The following is a 22,164-nucleotide window of genomic DNA, read 5'->3' on the forward strand; positions in this document are numbered from 1 at the left end:
TGGACAACAGCATCCGTTGGATAGTATTGTTTAACAAATCTGCACTGTTCAAGGATGCCGTCGTCCAGACATCGTGCATGCGCAGTCGTCTGTAGAGTAGTTTCGATCCTATTACATGACCACCATCCAAACTGGTTGAAGATAGCTCGTACTACCATCTCCCACCGGATAGATCCAGTAACCAAACGCTCCCTGGCATCCGTTGGAGTGAGTAGCGACCACATACAGATCAATGCAGTGGCCCAGAAAATAACCTGCAAGAAGTGAAAATTTGTTGTTCTGTTAAAAACCATATCATTCCTGCAGTTCCACACTGCCCATAATAAAGCACATACTCCTACACGAATCTGTCTCGCCGTTTTCGAATCTATTCCATCTAACCACGTCTCAAACAATGTGTTGATAGTATTCGGATGAGTAATATTAAATGCTATGTGGATAGACTGCCATAGTATTTTTGCCATTGGGTAATCAAGAAAGAGGTGTTTGATGGATTTGTTCTGATCACAGAAGCTACATCTTCTAGATCCTGTCCAGCTGCGTCCAAATTGTCCTTAGTTAGAATGACTTATTTATGGACAACCACATAAACACTTTAACTTTTCAAACATGTTTCGATCTAGGAATATGGTCAGTGTTAATAAGATCCATATACATGGACTTGACCGAAAACTCTCCATTCTTAGTGAGTTTCCAGTGTAACTGATCTGATTGTTGAAAGAGGTGAACATCCATCAATCTTCTCACAAAATGGAGCCAAGCTTCCCAACGGTTTCCCGCTAAAGTCCTCCCGAATTGAATATTGAGAGGGTTGGACTGTAATACTGTTGCAACGTAAGCGTCTCTTCACTGAACAATATTATAGAGAGAAGGGTATTGGATAGCTTTGACTCATTGCATCAACGTCAGCTACAATTAATTAGATGATCTGTTACGAGAAACAACCGCCCATTGCAAATATCCATGCCATGCACGCCTACTCCTCTCCTAGCTGGGGCAAAATCGTGTATGTGTGTACGTGCGCCACTGGCTAGTTTTTATTCTACCGCGTACGAGTGTGCTCCAACGACGAGTTGATCTACTCTACGAGCGAGCTTCGATTCATGTGTAATGAGCAGCCACTGAATACAAGCGTACACGATTGCTAGAAAGTAATATGTACTCAGCTAGCCGCAACAGGCGTAAAAAAATAATCATTTATAATAGTTAGGAGACAGTGGCGATTCTACTAGGGAGGCTTCAATAGGCTTAAGCTTACCCTTCAAAAATCCTATTAGCTAAACATTACCGTTTCAAAATTATATCGAGGTGTTTTATATGCACCAACTGCAATACATTTGCTAATTAGGCCTAGGAATTGGTGTATTGAGCCTACCCTTCTTTGTCGTGCTAGATTCGCCACTGTTAGGAGATAGACTAAACTTCGTTTAATAGATATATACGGAGGAAGAGTCGGAGAAGGCTGAGCGCTCTCGCAATTTCTCTTGGCCCAGTTTAGAAAAGGAGGTCAGAGTTTGTTTTCCAGATAATGCAAGAAAACTGCGATATGAGAGATATCAGGGTATTTTGAGCTACAATATTTGTTTCATCCAAACGTCTCAAAGTATTTTGTACCGTCTTTTTTTCTTCAGAAACCATGATATTCCAGAAAAATTGCAAAAATACTTTGCATCCAAATGCATCCTTAATTTTGATTCTCATGTTATTAATCAAAATTTTTATTAATCAATCCTCGCAACAACGCGTGGGGTATTCTATTGTAAGCTGCAATTTACATGCATTTCATTGGCAGCTACGCTGCAATTTACACGCATTACGTCGGAATTACATGCATGCCATCGGAAACAGAGGTCCGGAGCCGGAAAGTAAATTTCGTACTACCACTATTCCACCGAGGGAAAAGAAAGCAGTTCTCGCACTGTTCCTGTTCGCGAGCTGCCGCCGCCCCACACACAAACACAAACACAAACACAAACGGAGTCACACGCACATTCCTTTCCTTTGCTCCCCCACAAAACCCTCCCACAAATCTCTCTCCCTCCCTCCCCTCCCCTCCCACCTCCCTCCGCTTCTCTCTCCTCCTTTCCCCCTCCTCTCTCCCTCCGCTCTGCTCACCCCTCCCCGCCTCGGGATTCGCGTCCGTCCCTTTCTCGCGTTCGTTCGTGCGGGGGCAGGAAACCAGGGAAAGGGCGGCGGCGAGGAGCGGCGGCGGCGGCAGGAGGAAGAGGGGAGGCGATGGCGGCGGCTAGGGTTTCGATCCCGGCGGCGGTGCGGCGGACGATCCAGAACATCAAGGAGATCGCGGGGAACCACACCGACGAGGAGGTCTACGCCGCGCTCCGCGAATGCGACATGGATCCCAACGAGACCGCGCAGAAGCTCCTCCACCAAGGTATCCCCACTCCCCCCATCCCGGCCCCCTTCGATTCGATTCCGCGTGGAGCAGGCAGCCTCTCTCATCTCGCGCGGCGTTGGCGCGCTAGGTCTTGGCAGCGAGAAATGAGGGTTTCTCTCTCGTAGGTGAACGCAGGACGCGCGATGCCTAGTACGCCTCTGACGGCGCCCGATTTGATGCGAGCCTGGTTGGTTCTGTGTCCTAGGGTTTGTGCCGTTTCCTCTCGTTGTTTGAGGTTTCGTGATTGCTGTGCCCGAGATCCTGTTTTAGAGTACAACAACCAATCAAGAGTAGTAGAGCTTGGTGAAATCATGTTTTAGTTTTTTCTCTCCTGTTGGATTCGGCTAGCTAGTTCTGCAGGGTTGCAATATCTTTGGGGGAAAAGCCGAGTAGTTGATACTACGTCATGTATTGATTTTATTAGTGGAAACATGGTATCCTGTTTTGAAGGATGGCAGTACTAGTGTGTTTGTGGGTGCTTCCTGGATCTTCCAATCGTGTGTGTGGTGGTGGTGGAAGGGGGGGGGTGCTGTTTGGGTGCGGCTCCTTAAGAGCAGTTTGTGGCTTGACTTAATTTGTCGGGAAGCAAAGCGTAGAAGGTATTTGATTCAAGCAAAGCAAATTAAACTTGGATACATAAGCATTTGTACCAAAATAAGATATGTATGAAACAGTGTAACACACAAGACATCGTTCTCTATGTTCAGTTTCACCTACAAGTTACAAATATCATTTGAATTTTCGTGCTGAAAATGGATTTAGAAAAAGGTTAAAAGAAACTGCTAAGCAATAATTATGGGGTCTTACTAGGCAGAATGCCTCAAGGGGCAAGGCTGGGAACCTCGTTAGAAACTCGTGTCATACGAGGTCAAATGCGTAGAGTGGCAAGGCTGGTGACATGGGACAATATCTTTTGACCTGAAAGTTGGATTAATTAACCTCCGGTTGCCACAAAGGTTACTGTATGTCTGAGGCCTTTGAGTTGAATCATAGATGTTTCTGCGAGTTAACGAGGCTGCCTCTGGTTGCACAACTATGCATGTCTGCTGCTTACTGTTCTTTTATAATCGCTTTTGTATATTAGGGCCATTTGAAATTGCCTTTCTACATTAATTGTCACTTTTGTATAAGTTCATGGGTCCGGCTGCACACAGCCAGCCAATAAAAGCTAGCCCTTTGTCTGCGCTTCATTTTTTTTGTGAAAGTCTGAGCAAAGGCTAATCAAACAGGGATACGTCTTCTGTTTCATTTCCTTTGTTATTGTATGAAAGGGGTGTGTGTGTGTTTGTGCTTCTTGATTATGTTGGTTTAGGTCTTTAGGATTACAGCTAGTATTGTGTACACTCCAGCTAATTGGGGAACTCTTTAAATGCTGGAGTTTAACCAAGGGAGATGGTTTTGAAGATTCCCGATATCAATTGTGATTCATGTTCAAGATGGATATGTTGGACTTGTGGTAGCATGAACTTTTGTTTGAGACCTTGTTGAATGGAGTTAGCTTCAACTTAACTTCTATGTAAACTGCAAAAGTTTAAGTCTAGTATTTTTGCTTCTAGAAAAAGCGTGTGTTCTTATATGTGCAAAGTAGACCATTCTAATATCTTACTCGCTGGAGAGTGGATATCATGTTGAGTTAAAGTACTCCCTCCGTAAAGAAATATAAGAGCGTTTAGATCACTAAAGTAGTGATCTAAACACTCTTATATTATTTTACAGAGGGAGTAACATATTATTTTGGTTATTCAGCCTGTGATTGATCGATAGGATGAATGTGAGAATGTCTCGTAACTTCACTTTCTCCCAATCCTAGTTAGTGGAGTTTCAACCTCACTCTATGTTTAGAACTGCCAGAGATTAAACTCAAAGCTTTTTTTCGCTGTGAGAAAAGCTTATGTTCTTGTATGTAGAGAACGGACCACTCTTATATCTTATTCTCTGGAGATATGTTGAGGTAAACGGAAGTAATGGCTTGTTTGAGGTTTCCCTTTCTTGCTTCGCTGCATGTCATATCACCAGTGTGTATTTATTATTGCACATTTGATGCTAGATCTTTTGGTATAATTGTACCTTAACAAGATCTCTTATTATTTCAGATACCTTCCATGAGGTGAAAAGAAAGCGTGACAAGAAAAAGGAGGTAAGAGGACCCCCCCTATTTTGACGCTGATATTGTTACCGTGCAATACTTTCCCACATCTTTATCTGGTCTTTAATCTGTTTGCACAATCAAGCTTTCATCATTAGTTGATATGTCATTGCAAGATAGTGATGATAAAAATAGTTTTGGATAAGTATTGTTGTGGCATAAGCTAACATGGGGCGTTTGGCTCATTTCATCGGTGATACTCCCTCCGTTCCAAATTAATCGAAGTTCTAGCTTTGTCCTAAGTCAAACTTGTTTAACTTTGACCAAGTCAACTGTATTGGTTTATAACAGTTACTAAGATGGGCATAAGATGTCATATAACATATTGACATAGTTACTATATGCGTACCCTTTTCTTTTGCGAAGGTTAACATATCCTTTTCTTTATCTTACAGAGCAACAAAGAATCTGTTGACCCCCGATGGAGACCTGGGACACAGGGGCGAGGTGGAAAAGGTGGCCGTGGGAACTATTCTTCACGCCAATTAAGCAACTGTAGTGGTAAGCTTGCATTACTCTGGAGAATGAAGTGCCGTAGCAAGTATAGAGATGTGGCATTCAGTTTTTGGATTATGTCCAGTCTGATAATGTAGGGATGTGGCATTAACTATTTTTCTTAGAAGTCTGCCTTTATAATCTTGAAACATATGGGTAGTTAGATGAAGTTACAATTGGTGGGAATGACGACATGTAATCGATGTTACATGATCGCTATTGCCGTTCCATTTTGTCAGTGCAATGTGAATATGCATTTTAGAAGGGGAGCCTTGGCGCAGCGGTAAAGCTGTTGCCTTGTGACCATGAGGTCACAGGTTCGAGTCCTGGAAACAGCCTCTTGCAGAAATGTAGGGAAAGGCTGCGTACTATAGACCCAAAGTGGTGGGACCCTTCGCTGGACCCTGCGCAAGCGGGAGCTACATGCACCGGTCACAGGTTCGAGTCCTGGAAACAGCCTCTTGCAGAAATGTAGGGAAGGCTGCGTACTATAGACCCATAGTGGTCGGACCCTTCCCTGGACCCTGCGCAAGCGGGAGCTACGTGCACCGGGCTGCCCTTTAATGTGAATATGCATTTTACAGTTAGTAGGGTTACATATTCATACACGATGTACCCATCTATCTTCCTGTATCCATTTCAAAGTATCCCAGAAGTGAAAACTAATTTATAATAAGCAATCCTTTACATAATAGTCAAATTTCCTGTTATTGTAGATGGCACCGGGAGAAATGCTCCTGCTGGAAAGGAAAATGACCTGAATCCGAGTATGGATAAATGTACTAGCCCTTCACCTGTCAATCCAAGCACAGAAACGAAGCTATCAACTTCCATTTTAAGGTATTTATGTTGGAAAGGAACAGCATTGAACATTTACTGTTCACCAAGTTCTGTCTTTTTGTTTGCCCTGTATATTGTATTATTGTTTAGTTATCTTATTGGTGCTCTGTGCTTTTCTTAGTGTGGTCAATTAATATTCTGAAATTGATGACAATAAATACATGTTTGGCAGAAGTGTGCTTCTTTTCATTTTCTTCTTTGAAATGATATGTTGGTTCTCGGAGGATTCATTAGTCTTACTATAACACCCTTTCAAATGTAGTGCCAGTGTGCCACTGCATTTTAGAACAGGCTGTGTGGTTAGATGTTGCAACTTTGTATCTTGATCATTTTTCTAAGGTTTCTTGGATCACCTTGTATGTAGAGAAGCGTAGGACTTTTATATTGTACTAGCAAATTTTGCCAAAAAGCATGATCATTTGCGAGTTTATACACAAGAAACAAGATAAGAATGACTAATATCAATCATAAATGCACATGTGTGCATTTTCCCTATTTTGAAATTTTACAAGTAGGCTTTACAAACGGAGCATGTGCACCTGAGTCCTGCTGCAGCTGTTTAGAAACGCAACTGACTTTTTAACAGTTCGTCAGGTGGCTTATCCAATGGTCCATCACAACCTCTTGCTCCCGTGGCGAAACATTCTCAGCCTACTTGTCACTTGCCACCTTCAGATTCAAAAGGACTGGCGGGCGTTAAAGGTACCCCAGAAGAGGTTGTCTTGGATTTAGTTTCACATGTAAACAACTCATCAATTCAGGCGCTAGGAGTGGGTACTTCTGTTTCAGACCCACTGCTCACGCCGGCCATTCAACCCCACAGTCATGGTGGTGAGATCGTTGCCAACAAACATGCTGTCAGAAGTCAGCGGTCAGCAGGTGAATATAAGGTGGTTTCCGATGATGCATCAGCACTTCCGAAAGGTACATGTATATATGCAGACACTTTCTCCAGTTGGAACCAGTAACCCGTAGTTTGGTTATCTTTTGTTATGTTATTAACACATTTTCATGTGTCTAGACACCCCCCAGTCTTCTGGTTCATCTTCTACTGTGCCGCCATCTGGTAGCAGGCCATCTTCTAGCTACAGTAGTCGCTCACAGCAGCCAAGTGGCTCGCAGAAAGGTACTTTAGAACTCCAATATATGAGCATTCCTCTGCATTTCTTATTGCAGAACAGCATGCATCTATTGCAAGTTTTGCAACCAGTTCTATAAGTCGTGGTTAGTATCACTATTACTGTTTTAACTTCAGATGCCATACCATAGAGCACATGCAGTTATTGAATCACTGTTATGGTGGAAATAGCAGTTGCTGCATATAATTAGATTATTTATTGGACATGTAATTAGGCTTTCATGCCAATATCATTCTGGGATCTGTGTTGGTATATGGCTTGAGTACTTGTTGTCTTGACTCAAAACTCCTGTAACTATTGTGCTTCTCCGTTGATGAAAAGATGTGAAAATGTCTTTTGCATGTTCTCTTAAGAAGACCCAGTATAAGGATCAGTGAAAATAATACGAAGCCATCTGAACTATCATAGTTATCTCCTAAACCTTTTTCCTTCAATAGACACTGTTGTTTGTAATAGTACACTACTCCCTCCGTTCCGAATTACTTGTCGCAGGTATGGATGTATCTAGATGTATTTTAGTTCTAGATACATCCATTTCTGTGACGAGTAATTTGGAACGAAGGGAGTATATTTGATTTAATATTTTGTTGCTAGAAAAGGAGGTTTTAAAGAAATATTTTTGACACCATTGGCAACTGTGCATGCTCCCAGTTGCTGGTTCTTATCGTAGTTTTGTAAGCTTATCTAAGCAAGTGGTTGAAGTTTAAGAAACCCAGGAACAAACACTCTTCTTGTGCCTCCTGTTTCACATGTGGAGGTCTGGATTTGATTATCTGGCTCCTTGTTTCTTCTCTCATGCAAGGAGAGGTGGAAATCTGCTAGACTGGGCTTTTGTGTCCAGGAAGGCGCGACTTATATATGGATCTCTGATTAGATCTAAACTGAAACCTACTGAAATAAACTTAGTGTCATAATAAAGAACTTCTACTTGGACCAGTAAAGTAGCTGGACCGGTTTTACTAACAATAGTTTTTATGCCTTGTTCATATGGTTTACTAATGCACATGAAAAGCTGTCATTGTTCCTTGCTAACTGTTGAGTGAGCCAGGATGCGATTGTGATATTGATAAGTTGTTCTCTAATTGATGCATGATTAAATTCTTTTTAGTTGATTTGCGTAATTCATTCTACCGTGAAAGTGATGGCATCTTTCTGCAAATAACAACATTCAACGATTAATCCTGATCACTTAACGTAATTCTTCGTTTCACGCCAACACTCATTTCTTCTATGTTTGCTTTATACCATGCACTTACAGATTCTTTATAGCTGACAGCTACCTTTCAGACAAATAACAAAGCTTATTAGTTTTTTTGTAGTTCTTACAATGTTTGTAGGTCATTGTTCTATATTAACTGTCATTTATTATTGAAAATCTTTCCTTTGTGTTACTAATCATAATACAAACTTTGTTATCTAGCTGTTCCAAATAAAGAGTGGAAGCCAAAACCAACGAACAAACCCGCCCAAGCTGAAAATGTTGCCCGTGATGATGTAGCTGTTACTGTGGAGGTTGTTCCACAGTCAGTTCCTGCACCAACTTCCATTAATAAGGAAGATATCTCTTCGGGATTGGACAAAAGACTCGGTGATATGCAGTTATTCGACAAGCAGCATGTCATTATTCCGGATCATCTTCAGGTCACAGAGTCAGAAAAATACGGACTCAGTTTTGGCAGTTTTGGCACCAGTTTTGAACAAGCTCCGAGCATTCCAAATGACCATGGGAGTGAGAAGAGCTCTATACTGCCTGAATATGAATCATCACAAGATCTGGAGGAAGCTGCGGAAGAACCTGCCTCTAGGTTTGTATTTTAGTTCCGGTCTTTCATCTCATGCAATGTCAGGTTTAGTAAACCAGATGCTTATGCTTAGTAAACCAGATGCCATGCTTTCCATACTTAATGATGGATTTTTTTAGTGTGTGTGTGGATAGTAAATGTTTGATCTTAGCAGCAATCTCCTCATTTTTGGTACATAGAATCCTTCCTGATGGTAAAGATATGGACCCAGTGGCAGAAAATTGCTTGCTTATGCTTCGAGGAGTTTCCATTAGATTCAGTCAATTGATGCTTGTTATGGTTCTATATCTAAATTGTTAACTTCATTTCAGTAGTGTTAGGATTTTGCTAGCATATTTTATCCACATTTTAGTTAGTTCTGCGCTTCATTCTTGCCAACCCATACCTTGATATTGTTGTGTGTGAATTGCAATTTGTCAATCCAGATGCCTGGGGGAAATTACTGTGGAGTAGTGACCCCCCAAAAGTCCTTTGAACAAAATGGGGCCTTTCAGTACAAATTTGCTTCCGAGAGGTCATGGAGCTTTCTTGCAGTACAAATTCTCTGCATGTTGGGCTTGCCATTTTCCCCAATATTTTCTTGTAGCTTTCTTGCAGTACATATATCTCAGCATATAACAATAGCTATCGTGGTCCTAAACCAATATTAGTTTTTCACCATTTGTGTTTCTTGTGATTGAAGTTATTTTCTGCGTCTGAACTGACATTTTTGTCATCAGTTTCCGTGTGCTGTCAGGAAGTTTAGTACCTTTCAGTTTCCATGTACTTAATAGTTGTTTGGTAACTTAATTCATCAATCCTTAATAGTTGTTTGGTAACTGAATTGCAGTCATCAGAGTGCATCCTCCACTGTTGAAGCGGCAGCTGAATCTGGTCAGCAGCAGCTGACTGCTGAAATGACTGATAATATCTCACCTCAAGAGGCGGATAATTTGTCCAGTACTCCTAAAACTGCAGAGTTCGATGAATCGAAGGACACAGCAGCTTCACACATGCCCCAAGATTCTGTCCAAAATGCGTACTCAACATTTGCAGTTCCACCGCAATCGCAAGGGAACCAGATTCCATTACTAGAGACATCTGAATATCAGGCACGTGCTGCACTTATTTGACCTATGCTTGTGTTCATATATTTTCCATTCATATGAAAGTGGTATGATGCATCATGCATGACTGCAAAGTCACTTTCATCCCACAAGATTAATTTTTATTTTCTTTGTTTGAAGTTGCACGTTGCATCATCACTTTACATTGCTCTACTTTACTAGAAATATTATTCCCTAGCAAACAGTAGGCTTTCTAGCTGGCCTACATTCTTAACCTTAGTGCACTTGTTTACAAGCCAATTGTTCTGTCCCAATGGGCTGATCCGATTGTTGTTGGCCTTGGCCAAACTTCTATTTTCGTGGTGTGCTTCCCAACATGAGGTGCTTCAGAGTAGACTACCCTTTCTAACCTGCCACTCCATACTATCCTGTCTCCTTTCTAATTGCTCTAATTTTGAAGTATAACGCTGTTTTGATATAATGCTGCCAAATTGCGCATACAGGTGCAACAACCAAACGATTTTTCAGCGAATTATTATACACAAATTTACCGGCCAATGGCTGATGCCGATGGCCATATCTCACCATTTACTGCTCCTGGAGCTGCGATCAAGTCTGGGAACATGCCAGTTCTGCCTTCTCAAACTGGCCAGACTCCAGAGGTTTGCATCTAGACCTTTCTACATATTCAATTGTTCTGTTGCATCTCAGTTGCTGAGCCTGTTGAAACCTTTGCCAATCAATGCTAATTAATCTATGTATTTGATTTAATATATTTTGTGTTCAGTGCATCACCATGTCTTTCATCCATTTCCTTGATTGCTTTTCATCCTCAATAGTTAGATAGGTCAAATATTGATGTTGTTTCTCTATGGCGTCAAAATTTCAAACACGAACCTCAACCTGCAGATTTCAGTTTGTTTTTAACAGCTGAACCCAGTAAATAATTTCCAGTATTTCCTTGTCAGCTTTTTTATGTTTCCTCTAAACATCTACAGTTTCCTTTTTCAGTATATCCTTTTGACTGTTCTCTTTTAACTACCACAGGAACTCAACTCAGTGATGCTGTCTTCGTCTGGACCCACTCCACTTGCCACTCTAACTCCTGGAGCTGTTCCAAGTTCTATTTCTATTCCGCAACAACCTCTTCCTATGTTCCGTCAGCCTGTGGGTGTACATGTACCCCATTATCAACCTAGCTTTATCCCATACAATCAGTATATCTCTCCTTTCTATGTTCCACCACATGCCCTTCACCATTTCATGGGCAATGCTGCGTTTCCTCAAGCTCCTTCACCTGGAAGCATGTATCCACCTGTAAGTTCAGCTGTTGCACCTCCAGTCAAATACTCAGCCACAGCATACAAACCTGGTGCCAACACTGGAAGCCAGACATATGCTGTAACGCCTGGTGCCTATGGAACATATGGTTCTAATCCATCAGTCTATACAAATAACAATGTGGTGCCAAGCGGAACTTCGGCAGAGAACGGTGATGTCAGTGGATCACAGTTCAAAGAAAATAACATATATATTGCCGGACAGCAGGTAAACGTTTATGCATGTCTGTGAAATCGCACTTAACTTTCTTTATAATATCTCAATTCTTGGAATTTCCTTGCCATTGACGAGTAGAAGATATAAGATCTGTTTTGGGATTATTTTAGTTAGTACCTGCTTGGAGATGTAGTATATGGAAACTTCATGTGTGGTTATTCGCATATTGGGCTGCTAAGAGCAATTCTGCTGTTAATGTTTGCCCTTTTAATGGCTTCACTTCCTAAATTTATGGCTTATTAGCTTGAATTGTGATGCAGTTGCACAATAACTAAGTTCCTTGCAAATACTTGCTAGTACTACTGTAAAACCAGGATAAAGTTCATAAACATATGCAGTAGGCATTTTGTCTTCTTAGTGTTACTTAGCAAATACACTTGTTTCTCACTGCTTGGTACATCTTGACAGAGTGAAGGCTCCACTGTCTGGATTCCTGCACCCGGACGGGACCTATCTGCTCTCCAATCTAGCTCCTTCTATGGCCTGCCTCCACAGGGGCAGCACCTGGCATTTGCCCCTGCCCAAGCTGGTCATGGTGCCTACGGAGGGATGTACCACCCAGCACAGACTCTTGCTGGAGCTGCCGTTCATCCTCTTCTCCAGCCATCACAGACAATTGCTGGAGCTGTTGAAATGGTTGGGCCGCCTGCCAATGGTTATCAGCAGCCGCAACATGCTCAGATGAACTGGGCTAACTATTGACCACAGGCAGTATATTCTTGCGAGTAGCCACCATAGGATGAACAAAGAGAGCAGTCATTTGTTGGATACCTCAAAGTGTTGGTAAAGGAAGTTTTCCAGAGTTTTCAGCATAGGGGGTGCCTGATCAAGAGTGTATATATCATCAAGCATGGGTGATTTGCAGGGAAGGGTTGCAGATTCCCAGATGGTGTTCGTTCATCACTGGTTTGATTTGTAGCAGGAACTGACCATTATGTTAGACAACGAGGGTCTACGCAGGTACCCGTTCTTTTGCCTCGCACCCCCACATCATTTTAAGTTTTGCTGCAAAAAAAGTTCCAAGCTTCGTCTCTCTTGAGGTAATAGATGCTCTGGACTTCGGAGTCGTGGTATGGAAGTGAGCTAGGGGGATTTTCATTCTTTCCGCTGCTTTACATGTAAAGTAGTAAATTTTGGTGCTACGAGGACATGTCTGTACTGTTTGTACTTGGGTGTAATATGAACAGTAGTATAAACCAATCCCGAAGTTGCAGCAAAGCTTTATTTCTTTTGCGTTTTCTGATATTCGGTTTGGTAATAATATTCTGACGTACGTACTAACGAGGTTTTGTCGGTTGATGTGCTGCATGGTCCTCCTAAAATAAACCAGAAGTGATTACTACTCCACTGCCAATCGGACAGGAAGATTGTCAGTGAAAAATTCGGTGTTAACATGAAATCAGGATCAGTAACACATGCTCCGTTGAAATGATGAAATTAGTTTTGAGCAAAATGTACTTGCTCAATGCTAGGTTTTTGTGATGCACACAGTTATGTTAGGGTTTTTTATTATCATATCTGCCACTTAGTGCCATACTAAATTTTGGCACTAGAAGTTTCAAGTACTTTGAAAATGCCATCCCTCTGTTAAGCGTGAGTCAGCACCTTTATCGTTTGGTCAAAGACCATTGACTGGGGTATTTTGGTGATTTCACTCCCATCAATGGGCTTTGAGCGTTAGTTACCATACGATACGATGGCAAGTTGCATTTTTGAGCACACATTTAATGAAAGGATGGCATTTTTGAGTTGTTCAAACTTGTAGTGGCAAAATGAAGTAGTGCTACAGAACTAACGGCAAAATAGATAAACACCCTCGTGTCAATAAATAATTTTGGTCATGGGCTGTATTAAATTCTCATGAAAAAGCATAGCGATATGGATGTGAGCTAGAACAATTCTTTTTTAGGTAGAATCAGAATAATTCTTTACTCGCTTCACAAGAATTAAGCAGAGCATTTCAAATTTCATATTTCGAAGAGAGTTCACCCAAGGTGAGTGCTGTGTCAAGTTCAAAATATAGAGGTAAGAGCATTTCCAACCGTTGCGCCCCCCCAGGAGGTGCCTAAAATCGCCGATTGGGGGCGCACCGGCGCTAAACCGTGTGCTGGGGGCGTGATGCCCCCCAGTCGTGGCGCCCACATTTTTTTTTGAAAACTTAAATTTCGTCACAAACACGGCGCAAATTAAATCAAACTTCGGCGAGTTCGTTCATATTTAAAATATTTTACAAAAAAGAAAAAAAAACACTACTAGTCTGCTCCTCTCCGTCTCCTTCGCCGCTCCTCGTCACCTGCCGCCCTTGTAGTTCTACATGCCGAGGAGGCGGTAGAACCGCGTGTAGTCGTCGTCGTCGTCGCCTCCGCCGCGGTCGCCTCCGCCGCGGCAACCCACCCCCGATTGGCGCGGCGGGTTGGACGGTCCGGGGGTGTCCTCGTCGTCGTTGTCGAGGACCACGATGTCGTGCTCGTCTTCGCGCCCACGTTTGCGGGCGGCTATCTCCTCCAGGGCCCGGCGCTGCCGGACCATCTCGTCGCGCGCCCACCGTAGGGCATCGTCATCGGAGAAGCCGCGCCGGGCTATCTCCTCGTACTCCGGGGGTAGGCCGGGCTCCGGCTTGGGCGCGACGAGGACGAGGCGGCCAGAGGCGGGGGTGGAGTCGCCGATGCGGACGCCGGAGCTGCGGGTGCGCCGGCTGACACGCGTGTCCTGGGGCTCCGGCTTGACGGGGCGGAGGCAGGGGGAGCCGGCCGACCGACCGGACGAGGAGGAGTACGCCCCGGGGTCCATGCGCCTCAGCGTCCACGAGCTCCCACGGCGGCGAGAGAAGGACGGGGGGTCGGGGTACTCCAGCCTTGGCGTGTTGCCGCCCTCGATGTACTCGAGGACGGCCTCCAGCGTGCGGCCGGGCACGCCCCACCATCGGCGCCGCCCCTCGAAGTTGAGCCTGCCGGAGGGTACGACGCCGTTGGTGGCCTCGAGCTGCTCGGCGTGGCGACGCCGGAAGTATGGCTCACAGAGCGGGCTGTCTGGGACGTAGCGTGGCCCTGTTGGAAATATGCCCTAGAGGCAATAATAAATTGGTTATTATTATATTTCATTGTTCATGATAATCGTTTATTATCTATGCTATAATTGTATTGATAGGAAACTCAGATACATGTGTGGATACATAGACAACACCATGTCCCTAGTAAGCCTCTAGTTGACTAGCTCGTTGATCAATAGATGGTTACGGTTTCCTAACCATGGACATTGGATGTCGTTGATAACGGGATCACATCATTAGGAGAATGATGTGATGGACAAGACCTAATCCTAAGCCTAGCACAAAGATCGTGTAGTTCGTATGCTAAAGCTTTTCTAATGTCAAGTGTCATTTCCTTAGACCATGAGATTGTGCAACTCCCGGATACCGTAGGAGTGCTTTGGGTGTATCAAACGTCACAACGTAACTGGGTGACTATAAAGGTGCATTACAGGTATCTCCGAAAGTGTCTGTTGGGTTGGCATGAATCGAGACTGGGATTTGTCACTCCGTGTAAGCGGAGAGGTATCTCTGGGCCTACTCGGCAGGACATCATCATATGCGCAATGTGACCAAAGAGTTGATCACGGGATGATGTGTTATGGAACGAGTAAAGAGACTTGCCGGTAACGAGATTGAACTAGGTATTGGATTCCGACGATCGAATCTCGGGCAAGTAACATACCGATAGACAAAGGGAATTGTATACGGGATTGATTAAGTCCTTGACATCGTGGTTCATCCGATGAGATCATCGTGGAACATGTGGGAGCCAACATGGGTATCCAGATCCTTCTGTTGGTTATTGACCGGAGAACGTCTCGGTCATGTCTGCATGCTTCCCGAACCCGTAGGGTCTACACACTTAAGGTTCGGTGACGCTAGGGTTATAGAGATATTAGTATGCGGTAATCCGAAAGTTTTTCGGAGTCCCGGATGAGATCCCGGACGTCACGAGGAGTTCCGGAATGGTCCGGAGATAAAGAATTATATATAGGAAGTGCTATTTCGGCCATCGGGACAAGTTTCGGGGTCACCGGTATTGTACCGGGACCACCGGAAGGGTCCCGGGGGTCCACCGGGTGGGGCCACCTGCCCCGGGGGGCCACATGGGCTGTAGGGGGTGTGCCTTGGCCTATATGGGCCAAGGGCACCAGCCCCAAGAGGCCCATGCGCCAAGAGAGAGAGAAAAAAGGGGAGAGTCCTAAAGGGGGAAGGCACCTCCGAGGTGCCTTGGGGAGGATGGACTCCTCCCCCCTTTGGCCGCACCCTTCCTTGGAGGAAGGGGCAAGGGCTGCGCCTCCCCCCTCTCCCTTGGCCCTATATATAGTGGGGAAAAGGAGGAGCAAACCAATCTAAGGCCTGGCGCCTCACTCTCCCTCCCGTGACACATCTCCCTCCTCCCGCAGCGCTTAGCGAAGCCCTGTTGGAATCCCGCTACTTCCACCATGCCGTCGTGCTGCTGGATCTCCATCAACCTCTCCCTCCTCCTTGCTGGATCAAGGCGTGGGAGACGTCTCCGTTCCGTACGTGTGTTGAACGCGGAGGTACCGTCCGTTCGGCACTAGGATCATCGGTGATTTGAATCACGACGAGTACGACTCCATCAACCCCGTTCTCTTGAACGCTTCCGCGCGCGATCTACAAGGGTATGTAGATCCACTCCTCCCTCGTTGCTAGATGACTCCATAGATAGATCTTGGTGACACGTAGGAAAATTTTGAATTTATGCTACGTTCCCCAACAGTGGCATCATGAGCTAGGTCTATGCGTAGTTTCTATGCACGAGTAGAACACAAAGTAGTTGTGGGCGTTGATTTTGTTCAATATGCTTGCCGTTACTAGTCTTATCTTGATTCGGCGGCATCGTGGGATGAAGCGGCCCGGACCGACCTTACACGTACTCTTACGTGAGACAGGTTCCACCGACTGACATGCACTAGTTGCATAAGGTGGCTAGCGGGTGTCTGTCTCTCCTACTTTAATCGGATCGGATTCGATGAAAAGGGTCCTTATGAAGGGTAAATAGCAATTGGCATATCACGTTGTGATTTTGCGTAGGTAAGAAACGTTCTTGCTAGAAACCCATAGCAGCCACGTAAAACATGCAAACAACAATTAGAGGACGTCTAACTTGTTTTTGCAGGGTATGCTATGTGATGTGATATGGCCAAAAGGATGTGATGAATGATATATGTGATGTATGAGATTGATCATGTTCTTGTAATAGGAATCACGACTTGCATGTCGATGACGAGACAACTTCAAGAAGACACGATGATGGAGATCATGATGATGGAGATCATGGTGTCGTGCCGGTGACGATGATGATCATGGAGCCCTAAAGATGGAGATCAAAAGGAGCAATATGATATTGGCCATATCATGTCACTATTTGATTGCATGTGATGTTTATCATGTTAATACATCTTATTTGCTTAGAACGACGGTAGTAAATAAGATGATCCCTTACAACAATTTCAAGAAGTGTTCTCCCCTAACTGTGCACCGTTGCTACAGTTCGTCGTTTCTAAGCACCACGTGTTAATCGGGTGTGATAGATCCTTACGTTCACATACAACGGGTGTAAGACAGTTTTACACATGCAAAAACACTTAGGGTTAACTTGACGAGCCTAGCATGTACAGACATGGCCTCGGAACACAGAAGACCGAAAGGTCAAGCATGAGTCGTATAGAAGATACGATCAACATGAAGATGTTCACCGACGTTGACTAGTCCGTCTCACGCACAGATCGGACACGGCCTAGTTGACTCGGATCATGTAATCACTTAGATGACTAGAGGGATGTCTATCTAAGTGGGAGTTCATAAGATGAACTTAATTATCCTGAACATAGTCAAAAAGGATTTTGCAAATTATGTCGTAGCTCCGTTTTCAGTTCTACTGTTTAGATATGTTCCTGGAGAAAAAATAGTTGAAAGTTGATAGTAGCAATTATGCGGACTAGGTCCGTAAACTGAGGATTGTCCTCATTGCTTCTTAGAAGGCTTATGTCCTTAATGCACCGCTCAGTGTGCTGAACCTCGAACGTCGTCTGTGGATGTTGCGAACATCTGACATACATGTCTTGATAACTACGTGATAGTTCAGTTAAACGGTTTAGAGTTGGGGCACCTAAGACATTTTGAAACGTCGCGAAACATATGAGATGTTTCGAGGGCTGAAATTGGGATTTCAGGCTCGTGCCCACGTCAAGAGGTATAAGACCTCCGACGATTTTCTTAGCCTGCAAACTAAGGGAGAAAAGCTCAATTGTTGAGCTTGTGCTCAGATTGTCTGAGTACAACAATCACTTGAATCAAGTGGGAGTTAATCTTCCAGATGAGATAGTGATGTTTCTCCGAAGTCATTACCGCCAAGCTGCTAGAGCTTCGTGATGAACTATAATATATCGGGGACATGTATGATGATCCTTGAGGTGATCGTGATGTTTGACACCACAAAAGTAGAAATCAAGAAGGAGCATCAATTGTTGATGGTTGGTGAAACCACTAGTTTCAAGAAGGGCAAGGGCACGAAGGGATACTTCATAAAACGGCAATTCAGCTGCTGCTCCAGTGAAGAAACCCAAGGTTGAACCCAAACCCGAGACTAAGTGCTTCTGTAATAAAGGGAACAGCCACTGGAGCAGAATTACCCTAGATACTTGGTAGATTAGAAGGCTGGCAAGGTCGATAGAAGTATATTGGATATACATTGTGTTGATGTGTACTTTACTAGTACTCCTAGTAGCACCAGGGTATTAGATACCGGTTCGGTTGCTAAGTGTTAGTAACTCGAAATAAAAGCTACGGAATAAACGGAGACTAGCTAAAGGTGAGCTGATGATATGTGTTGGAAGTGTTTCCAATGTTGATATAATCAAATATCGTACGCTCCTTCTACCATCGAGATTGGTGTTTGTGTTGAGCATAGACATGATTGGATTATGTCTATCGCAATACGGTTATTCATTTAAGGAGAATAATGGTTACTCTGTTTATTTGAATAATACCTTCAATGGTCTTACACCTAAAATGAATGGTTTATTGAATCTCGATCGTAGTGATACACATGTTCATGCCAAAAGATAGTAATGATAGTACCACCTACTTGTGGCACTGCCACGTAAGTCATATCGGTATAAAACGCATGAAGAAGCTCCATGTTGATGGATCTTTGGGCTCACTCGTTTTTGAAAAGTTTGGGACATGCGAACCATGTCTATTGGTATATGTGCATGAAGAAACTCCATGCAAATGGACCGTTTTGAACTCACTTGATTTTGAATCACTTGAGACATGCAAATCATACCACATGGGCAAGATGACTGAAAGCCTCGTTTTCAGTAAAATGGAACTAGAAAGCAACTTGTTGGAAGTAATACATTTTGATGTGTGCAGTCCAATGAGTGCTGAGGCGTGTAGTGGATATCGTTATGTTCTTACTTCACAAATGATTTGAGTAGATGTTGAGTATATTTACTTGATGAATCACGAGTCTGAATTATTGAAAGGTTCAAGTAATTTCAGGGTGAAGTTGAAAGATCGTCGTGACAAGAGGATAAAATATCTATGATATGATCATAGAGATGAATATCTGAATTATGAGTTTGGCACAGAATTAAGACATTGTGGAAATCGTTTCACAACTAATACAGCCTGGAACACCATAGTGTGATGGTGTGTCCGAACATCATAACTGCACCCTATTGGATATGATGCATACCATGATGTCTCTTATCGAATTACCACAATAGTTTATGGGTTAAGCATTAGAGACAACCACATTCACTTTAAATAGGGCGCCACGTAATTCCAATGAGATGACACCGTATGAACTATGGTTTAGAGAAACCTAAGCTGTCATTTCTTAAAAGTTTGGGGCTGCGACGCTTATGTGGAAAAGTTTCAGGCCGATAAGCTCGAACCCAAAGCGGATAAATGCATCTTCATAGGACAACCCGAAACAGTTGGGTATACCTCCTGTCTCAGATCCGAAAGCAATAAGGGATTGTTTCTAGAATCAGGTCCTTTCTCTAGGAAAAGTTTCTCTCGAAAGAATTGAGTGGGAGGATGGTGGAGACTTGATGAGGTTATTGAACCGTCACTTCAACTAGTGTATAGCAGGGCACAAAGAGTTGTTCCTGTGGCACCTACACCAATTGAAGTGGAAGCTTATGATATTGATCATGAGACTTCGGATCAAGTCACTCCCAAACCTCGTGGGATGACAAGGATGTGTACTACTTCAGAGTGGTACGTAATCCTGTCTTGGAAGTCACGTTGCTAGACAACAATGAACCTACGAGCTATGGAGAAGCGATGGTGGGCCCGGATTCCGATAAATGGCTCGAGGCCATAAAATCCGAGAGAGGATCCATGTATGAAAACAAAGTGTAGACTTTGGCAGAACAACTCGATGGTCGTAAGGCTATTGAGTGCAGATGGATTTTAAAAGGAAGACAGACAATGATGGTAAGTATCACCGTTAAGAAAGCTTGACTTGTCGTTAAGATGTTTTCCGACAAGTTCAAAGAGTTGACTACGGTGAGACTTTCTCACTCGTAGCGATGCTAAGAGTCTGTTGGAATTATATTAGCGATTACTGCATTATTTATGAAATCTTGCAGATAGGATGTCAAAACATTGTTTCCTCGACGTTTTTCTTGAGGAAAGGTTGTATGTGATACAACCGGATGATTTTGTCAATCCTGAAAGATGCTAATAAGTATGCAAAGCTCCAGCAATCCTTCTAAGGACTGGAGTGAGCATCTCGGAGTTGGAATGTATGCTTTGATGAGATGATCAAAGATTTTGGGTGTATACAAAGTTTATGAGAAACTTGTATTTCCAAAGAAGTGAGTGGGAGCACTATAGAATTTCTGATGAGTATATGTTTTAACATATTGTTGATCGGAAATGACGTAGAATTTCTGGAAAGCATGTAGGGTTATTTGGAAAGTGTTTTTCAATGGAAAGCCTGGATTAAGCTACTTGAACATTGAGCATCAAGATCTATAAGGATAGATCAAAACGCTTAAAAGTACTTTCAAATGAGCACATACCTTGACATGATCTTAAAGGTGTTCAAAGATGGATCAGTCAAAGAAGGAGTTCTTGCCTGAGTTGTAAGGTATGAAGTTAAGACTTAAAGCTCGACCACGGCAGAATAGAGAGAAAGGACGAAGGTCGTCCCCTATGCTTAAGACATAGGCTCTACAGTATGCTATGCTGTATACCGCACCTGAAGTGTGCCTTGCCATGAGTCAGTCAAGGGGTACAAGTGTGATCCAAGAATGGATCACAGGACAGCGGTCAAAGTTATCCTTAGTAACTAGTGGACTAAGGAATTTTCTCGATTATGGAGGTGGTAAAAGAGTTCGTCGTAAAGGGTTACGTGGATGCAAGCTTAACACCTATCCGGATAGCTCTGAGTAGAGATACCGGATACGTATAATGGAGCAACAATTTAGAATAGCTCCAAGTAGAACAGTTATTTGGAATAACTCCAAATAGAGCGTGATAGCTGCATCTAGGAGATGACATAGAGATTTGTAAAGCGCACACGAATCTGAAAGGTTCAGACCCGTTGACTAAAACCTCTCTCACAAGCAACATGATCAAACCCAGAACTTATTGAGTGTTAATCACCTAGTGATGTGAACTAGATTATTGACTCTAGTAAACTCTTTGGATGTTGGTCACATGGCGATGCGACCTGTGAGTGTTAATCACATGGCGATGTGAACTAGATTATTGACTCTAGTGCAAGTGGGAGACTGTTGGAAATATGCCCTAGAGGCAATAATAAATTGGTTATTATTATATTTCATTGTTCATGATAATCGTTTATTATCTATGCTATAATTGTATTGATAGGAAACTCAGATACATGTGTGGATACATAGACAACACCATGTCCCTAGTAAGCCTCTAGTTGACTAGCTCGTTGATCAATAGATGGTTACGGTTTCCTAACCATGGACATTGGATGTCGTTGATAACGGGATCACATCATTAGGAGAATGATGTGATGGACAAGACCTAATCCTAAGCCTAGCACAAAGATCGTGTAGTTCGTATGCTAAAGCTTTTCTAATGTCAAGTGTCATTTCCTTAGACCATGAGATTGTGCAACTCCCGGATACCGTAGGAGTGCTTTGGGTGTATCAAACGTCACAACGTAACTGGGTGACTATAAAGGTGCATTACAGGTATCTCCGAAAGTGTCTGTTGGGTTGGCATGAATCGAGACTGGGATTTGTCACTCCGTGTAAGCGGAGAGGTATCTCTGGGCCTACTCGGCAGGACATCATCATATGCGCAATGTGACCAAAGAGTTGATCACGGGATGATGTGTTATGGAACGAGTAAAGAGACTTGCCGGTAACGAGATTGAACTAGGTATTGGATTCCGACGATCGAATCTCGGGCAAGTAACATACCGATAGACAAAGGGAATTGTATACGGGATTGATTAAGTCCTTGACATCGTGGTTCATCCGATGAGATCATCATGGAACATGTGGGAGCCAACATGGGTATCCAGATCCTGCTGTTGGTTATTGACCGGAGAACGTCTCGGTCATGTCTGCATGCTTCCCGAACCCGTAGGGTCTACACACTTAAGGTTCGGTGACGCTAGGGTTATAGAGATATTAGTATGCGGTAATCCGAAAGTTTTTCGGAGTCCCGAATGAGATCCCGGAC

The 22,164-nt window shown here is 43.4% G+C and overlaps 1 protein-coding gene across 2 annotated transcripts; it reads left to right on the plus strand.

The window, feature by feature from the left end:
* Positions 1 to 1,996: 1,996 nt before the first annotated feature.
* LOC125509039 (GBF-interacting protein 1-like) lies at positions 1,997 to 12,620 on the plus strand. 2 transcript variants are annotated; one of them, XM_048673907.2, is made up of 12 exons: positions 1,997 to 2,392; positions 4,489 to 4,532; positions 4,937 to 5,042; positions 5,753 to 5,876; positions 6,463 to 6,578; positions 6,666 to 6,800; positions 6,898 to 7,002; positions 8,436 to 8,820; positions 9,647 to 9,908; positions 10,367 to 10,525; positions 10,911 to 11,411; positions 11,829 to 12,620. In XM_048673907.2, exons 1-12 carry the CDS (start codon positions 2,236 to 2,238, stop codon positions 12,120 to 12,122), a joined length of 2,388 nt encoding a protein of 795 aa, XP_048529864.1. In that variant the 5' UTR covers positions 1,997 to 2,235; the 3' UTR covers positions 12,123 to 12,620. The 2 variants fall into 2 exon arrangements, with proteins under 2 accessions (XP_048529864.1, XP_048529863.1); XM_048673906.2 differs by having other exon boundaries at positions 6,463 to 6,800.
* Positions 12,621 to 22,164: the final 9,544 nt, after the last annotated feature.

Source organism: Triticum urartu, chromosome 5A, assembly GCF_056163025.1.
Source record: "Triticum urartu cultivar PI428250 chromosome 5A, HENAU_Tu73, whole genome shotgun sequence".
Lineage (NCBI taxonomy): Eukaryota > Viridiplantae > Streptophyta > Magnoliopsida > Poales > Poaceae > Triticum > Triticum urartu.